Source organism: Orycteropus afer, unplaced genomic scaffold (assembly GCF_000298275.1).
Source record: "Orycteropus afer afer isolate SDZICR_OR568_19922 unplaced genomic scaffold, OryAfe1.0 scaffold03798, whole genome shotgun sequence".
Classification (NCBI taxonomy): domain Eukaryota; kingdom Metazoa; phylum Chordata; class Mammalia; order Tubulidentata; family Orycteropodidae; genus Orycteropus; species Orycteropus afer.
In genome coordinates this window covers 1-7,342 of record NW_006925385.1, presented here as the reverse complement: position 1 = coordinate 7,342, position 7,342 = coordinate 1, and the positions used below count along the sequence as shown (strand labels likewise).

The 7,342-nt window shown below is 35.8% G+C and overlaps 1 protein-coding gene across 1 annotated transcript; it reads right to left on the bottom strand.

Annotated features, from left to right (window-relative positions):
• Positions 1–1,451: 1,451 nt before the first annotated feature.
• Positions 1,452–6,493, bottom strand: LOC103213494 (interleukin-13 receptor subunit alpha-2-like; the record flags this gene model as incomplete). The annotated part of the gene is made up of 4 exons (XM_007959260.1): positions 6,400–6,493; positions 3,844–3,995; positions 2,127–2,280; positions 1,452–1,572 (listed from the first exon to the last, which is right to left on the bottom strand). Coding segments are annotated over exons 1-4 (521 nt in total), but the record flags the coding sequence as incomplete, so codon positions are not given.
• Positions 6,494–7,342: the final 849 nt, after the last annotated feature.

The window sequence follows — 7,342 nt, the reverse complement described above, 5'->3', positions numbered from 1 at the left end:
AAAGAGATGGAAACAAATAAAATGCCCAACAACAAATGAATGGATAAACTATAGTACATGCAATGGAATACTATATGACACTAAACAATAACTGTGAGTCTGCAAAATATCTCATAACATGGGTGAACCTAGAGGATACTGTGCTGAGTGTCAATCACAAAAGGATAAGTATTGTATGAGACCACTATTGTGAAAACTCAAGAAGAGATTTACGCACAAAAGGCAATATTGGTTGATGGTTACCATGGGTGGGAGGGAAAAGGAGGTAAACCACTAACTAGACACATATTAACTTAGGTGAAGCGGAAGGCAATACACAATAAGGGGGATGTCTGTTTTATAGATTACTTGTTAAATTTTAAAATGTGAAATGTATGTGTTTATTTTAGGTTGTTTCAAAATGACTCTATCAAAATAGCATGTATCCCATAGTTGCTGACAAACAATAGATGCCTAATTCGTGTTTTGGAATGATAAAAAAAAATTGCTATGGAGAATAAATAAAATTAAATACACACAAAAATTGAGAAGAAACAAAGCATACATATATGAGAAAACTTGTAATACTATCTGAACAATAAAAAAGTAAGAGTTCTGATCCTTGAAGGATAGATAAGAGTTGGTGAAAGAGAGAGGGAATCACAGGGAATTCCAGTGGCAATACATACAAAGGCATAAAAGTCCTGGAATATTTCCTTTGGTGATACTAGAAAGTAATGTTGAAAATTCAGGCACAGACTCCACTGTCAGCCTGGATTTTATCTTGATGGCAATGAATAGCCTGAGACCTTGCAAAAAGAGAGTCAGAACTTGAGGATCAATGTTACCATGAAACAATTAAGGAATAAAGGAGAGGGAAGAGTCAATATGGTTCCATGTTCAAAAGTCTCAGTGCAATTAACAAAGGTAAGGAAGTAAGAGAAAGAATAGTTTAATAAATACATGCTTCTTTCAAAGGCAAGAACATAAAACGTGCCAAAACTTTTTAGTTTATAACTCCATCTATCTAAGGGATTTTCCAGTTGCTGCGGAGTCAGTTCCGACTCATGGAGACCCCATGTGTGTCAGAGTAGAACTGTGTTCCATAGGGTTTTCCATGGCCAGTGTTTGGAAGTAGATCCCAGGCCTTTCTTCCAAGGTTTCTGAGTGGACTTGAACCTCCAACCTTGCAACTAGCAGCTGAGTGCATTACCAGTTTGCACCACCCAGGACTTCTTCTAAAGGATACAAACTTTAATACTGTACAGTTCCAGTATAGAACACCTTCCAGTGGCTGCAGCCTGAGCCCACTTACTCCCACTGAAAGCCCCCAGTGCCTGCAAACAACTATCGTCATAAATACAACTCTCAATATAATAAATTTGATCTAGTGAAAATGCAGTTACTCAACCTGTGGATTAATTTTGATAGATTCTTTCTTAATATGAAACTCTGGTTATAAAAATACTTACCAGTAAAACAAATAGTAATTGGTATCAAAAGAAATGTCTATGCCAGGTTTCCAAGAGCAGAGTAAATATTGCCAGTTGTAGTATACACAATCCATATCCTGAATTTTAGTTTCCAAATTTCCTAAGGAATGAAACAACTGTAAATGTTGAAAGGCATGGTGATGAATAATTTGTGAAATAACTATGTAAGTGTATTGCATTTCCTCTGGCCTCTCGGTTTCCTTTAGCAATGAACATAATCAGGAATATTTCAAAAGGAGGTTGTTGAAAATCACTTCACTGTAAGTGGAGCAATCAATATCAAAAACATTTGAGGGCTCATTTACTGATGTTAGTGTAAATATATTGAAAGTTATTAGTTAAAAATTCTAGTATGCTCTGAGCAGTTGAACAAATACTCACATACATATTTACTAATATGACTCAACAGCTGGGACCTATATTAACCTCATAAGATGTATATTTTGCAGGACATATTTGCCAATTTAAAAAAATAAAAAGGCCAGTCACCTGTTTGTAAGATGGATTCCATTCTGTGCCACAGAATCTATGATAGCTACAGTCTGGTGCATAGGAAGAGTTAAGGGACTAAGTTATTCCCTGTATAAAATGAACTTATTCCCTATATGAATTGCTCTAATGATATTAAAAATGAAAATAGAACTTTTTTTCAACCTTGCAGTGGAGTCCAATAAGTAGCTTCTGACCATGAACTTTGAACATCTGATCCATTTGTACATTGTTGAGGCAGAAGTGTGTGTATTTTGGCTTCAACGCCCTTGTTAAGATCAAACCCATCTTTATAGTTCAGCTTCTTAGTAATGATGGTCTATTTGATAAAAAGATGAGACAGAGTCAAGCTTAGAAATAATCATGGGATCATGAGCCACGTTACTAATGCTAAAAAGTCATTAATACCTTGGAGAGAAAACAATATTGAAGACATTCTTGATTATATGATACAGTGCCCGAGATATATTTCTGACAGAGTTTACCTCCGTGTATCATAAAATTTCAAGAGATCATTTGGATCTTACTTAACCTCTTGTTAAGAAAGGGAAAAAAAAAAAAAAAAAAACTCCCCAAGGGGAAAAAAATCCATGGATAGGAGCTTGAGCTCTATCAAACTGGAAAACAAATAGATGATTTTCCCATTATATATGCATATTGCTTGAGAAAAGATTTATGACCTTTCCAATATAATAAACTTCAGGAATCTCATAAAGTAAAAACCTGTCCAGTTGGACAAAAATCTTGTATTTTTTTATCCCGTATTCCAAATGCCTAGCAGAGTGCCTGACATAGAAATTGCTCAATAAATGTTTTATTTGAATTGTTTCTTGAAGGTGAACAGCATTTGAGAGGGAGCAGAATACTTTGCATGACAGAAATCTTCACATTAACATAATTGGTGAGTATGTAAATAGTTAATAAGCCAATAAACTTGTATTGAACACTTACTACAATATATATAAAGCATCATGCTGTGTTCATTGGGCGGAGAACAAAGATAAACAAGGCTCGACTCCTATAAAGAAAAAGCTTACAGCCCAGTAACATATATAAATATATAAATAACTATGTCTATAATTAAAAGTACATATAACTATATAGTTAAATATATACTCCTATGCTCCCTAGGATAGGAGCTCTGGTAGCATAGTGCCTAAGGCACTTGACTGCTAACCAGATGGCTAGTGGTTCAAACCCACCAGCCACTCCTCAGAAAGAAGGTTGGGGAATCTACCTCTGTAGTGATACTGCCTCGGAAACCCAAGGAGGGGTCGCTATGAATCCGGTCCGACTCAATGGCACATAACAACAACAACAGCATGGATATCCCTAGAGATGGATATCATACTTGGTGTAGTGTAGGGTCAGTGAAAAAAGAGAAGACCCTCAATGAGATGGATTGACACAGTGGCTACAAAGATGAGCTTAAGCATAGCAAGGATTGTGAGGATGCACAAGCCTGGGTAATGTTTCATTCTGTTGTACATGGGGTCACTATGAGTTGGAACTGACTCAATGGCATCTAACAACTAACAATATAACTATACAAATAAAATGTGGCAAAATGTGGCAAAATGTGTAAGTAGTCTTCAAGTCCATATTCCATGGGACCAAGGTTGTTGATTTGTTTATTTTTTCCTGTCCTTCCAATGGTAGACTTAACACTGAATGGAGTGATAGGAGTTGTGACAGGACGCTCAGGATAGCAGCAGGCATGGAAGCTTGTTCTACCCTAATGATCGTTATTCAAGTATGGGGATTAGAATTGACATTAAAGTCAGGAAACCAGAAAACTCCTCTTCATCATTCTGCTATCGGATCCGACTTGACAGCACATAACAACAACAACAACAACATCCCAAGTGCGTGTTTTGCTTACCTTCCAGCTTTTGCTATCAAAGTTTCGGTATTTTAATTCATATTCTACCGGACATTCCTTAAAATTATCCAGAGACAGTGGAGGTTTCCATTGCAAATAGAGATAGCCTAAATATCCAGGATCTACTATTTCAAAATCTTGAGGAGGATTAACTGAAATAAAATAAAATAAAGTATATTTTCTTGTACTTTATGGCAAAGTGGCAGATCTAAATTACTTCCAATTGCCCAACTGATGAATGGATAAAACAAATGTGGTATCTCCATAGCTTGGAATATTATTCGGCCATAAAAATGAGTGGAATACTGATACATGCTACAACATGGATGAACCTTGAAAATGTTGTGGTAAGTGAAACAAGCCACATACAAAAGGTCATATAATGTATGATTCCATTTATAGGAAATGTCCACAGTAGGTACATTCACAGAGACTGAAGGTAGATTAGTGGTTGTCAAAAACTGAAGGGGTCAAGGACAGTGACTACTAATGTGGACAGGGTTATATTTGGGGAAGAAAATGATTGAGAGTTAGGTAGTGATGACCACTGCCCAATTTTGTGAATATACTAAAGACCACTGAATAGTACATTTTACATGAGTGCATTTTATGATATGTGAGTTATATTTCCATAAATGTGTTAAAATTACAGATCACTGCTGTATCTTTGTCCCTTTAAGAATTCACATACGCAAAATGTGAGTTTGTTTCATCAGAAATGGAGCTTTCGTTTGGCAAAAGGCATTTTCACAATGACAGATACAAAGTCACATAGAAACAAGAAATTTAGCATGGAATTAGCTCTGTGGTCATGCAGACTAGAATTTGGTCTAGGACGGGAACACTTTATTACATAAACCTCTCTAATAGTAAGAACCAAGTAGTAGTTATTCAGAGTTTATTACATTCATATAACGTTATGGTTGGTACAAAAGGGAATGATAAACATAAAATAAGGCCACTATAGCTTAAACTTTAACTGACTTCAGAATTTGGAGAACAGGCAGATCTTGGTGGTCTATTCTTGCTAATTGAATCCTCTAGTTTGAGCTAAGGGTCGGAGTTATTCCTGTACTGCAGCAAAGCAGAACCAATCTTTGGAGGGTCTCACAAAAAGGTGCTTTCTTTGAGGGGAGGCTGAAAGGACAGTGGGAGACAATGACTACACCATCTGATTATTTAAAAAGCAATAAGACACATACACACACATATATGTGCATATATATAATTCACACATACATGTGATAATTCTATAAACTTTCCTACTAGCAAATCTAAAACTGCTGCTCTCATGTTGCCTTTTTGCTAATAATTTTCATCTCATTGCTACTCTCTTGTTCATTTTAATACTTGACTTCATAATACTTATTGAGGTAAGGGAGACAATCCACAGAAAGAAATTGTGGCACAAATTATGATTTGACGTGAGACCCCCCATGCACCCTATTAAGGATGAAATGACAATCCTAGGATTTCAACTCTTGTGGTTAGAATCTGTGTCGAATGCATTGTTGTAATTGCCTTCTGCAATAAGAAAAGTACATTCAAACCAAAACCAAACCCATTGCCATCGAGTTGATTGTGAGTCATAGTGACCCGGTAAGGACACAGTAAAACTGCCCCATAGGGTTTCCAAAATTGTAAATCCTTACAGAAGTAGACTGCCACATCTTTCTCCTGTGGGGTGGCTGATTGGTTTGAACCACCAACCTTTCAGTTTGTAGCCAAGTGCTTTAACCACTGCACCACCAGGGCTACTTGAAAAGCACATTAGACATGATTTGATAATTCTATAGTTATTTTTAAATTTTACTTTAAATTGCTGCAGTATTTTTTTCCTTATGTGTCTAACGGTCGTGAAAGTCAAGGGTAAAAAGTCCAGACTTGCTGAACCAGTTGAGACTAGAGGACTCCCAGAGACTATTGCCCTGAGATAGTCTTTAAACCTTAATCAGAGATTATCCCTTGAAGTCACCTTTTAGCTAAATAACGGATTGGTTCATAATTTAAAAAAAAAAAAATCACCTGTGAATAATAAACTTCTTTTAAAAAAATCATCTATATGAGACCAAATGGTCAAGAGTGGTGCAACCAAACAGAATGGAAGCAAATGATGACACATTGTGAAAAATGTAACCAGTATCACTGAATAGTTTGTGTAGAAATTGTTACATGGGAACCTAATTTGCTGTGTAAACTTTCACCTTAACCACAATAAATATCATATATAAAGTCAAGGGTACTCATTAAGGAAAGGTTCTAGTTAGTTGGGTACCAGCAAGGATGTTTCAGATATTTGACCTATTTGTTAGGGAAGGCTATGCAAAAGTGTATGAAAACTGTCTTTTGGCTTTATTCCACAAAATGTTTATAATCATCAGTTACCTTAGAAATGTGGCTGACTAGAAAGAACAAGTCTTTTGCGCATGGAATTCCTGAAACATTTCCAATACCACATCTACCTGTTATGGCACTTCCATAAGGTGGGTCAAAACGTTAGTAAATATTCTAATTTTAAAATGACTCCATTAAAATCTATTCAATCTGTTGATTTACCTTTTATCTCAGTGTTTGAAGACAAAGTGCAGAAAAATGATGTGCAAATAAGAATAGTATAGATACATCTGATAGCTAAATCAATGAAAGCCATTTCTCCACGTTTCAACAGTTTGAAATCTCCACCCTAAAAGGGAAAAATATAGCATTTTAACATTATTTTACTCCAAATAATCACATGAGTAAATGTGATTTGAAATACTGTTGGAAGCTCTCTTTATTTTTTCTACCAAAAATTATGAAAATTTCTCCCTTGAACCATGGAAACAGATATAATCAAGATTGGACTTAATATAAAAGGAAAGGGAGGATTCTAGACGTAATCCCCCTTATGAGAGTAAAAACAAAGCAAACAAAAAAAGCTCTGCAACACTTCATCCCCACACACAATTTCTACACATCACATTTCTATATATCACCAGGACCAGGTGGTTTTAAATGGCCATCAGCCTGAAGACTGACCCAGATCCACTAGAATGTTCTTAGTATACAAGGAGAGCTATGGCATTATGAATCTCCATACCAGTCCTCTCCCCTAGCAACACAGAAAACAAACGGACATATGCATATACCCTTTTTTGAGAAAAAAAGTATTTGAAAGTTATCTTACTACTGAAAAAGCTCAGAACCTACACCAAAGCCTTGGCTAATTCAGAATTTTGCTCCATTTCTTCATAAATATTAAATCAATATTACACCATCATCTTCTACTCTCATACCTGTTCCACTTTTTCCTGTTTCCTGTGTTGGTAAATGGCATCACCATCCTCTCAGTTGTCCAAATAAGAAACCAAGGAATCTTCCTCAATTCTTTACCTCCCTATCCAATCTCTCAGTTATCACTTTGTTATTAGTTGCTGTGTAGTCAGCTCTGACTCATGGTGACCTTTTTTTTTTTTTTTTTTTAAAGCTGATGGTAGTATATTATGTAGACATTTTGGAA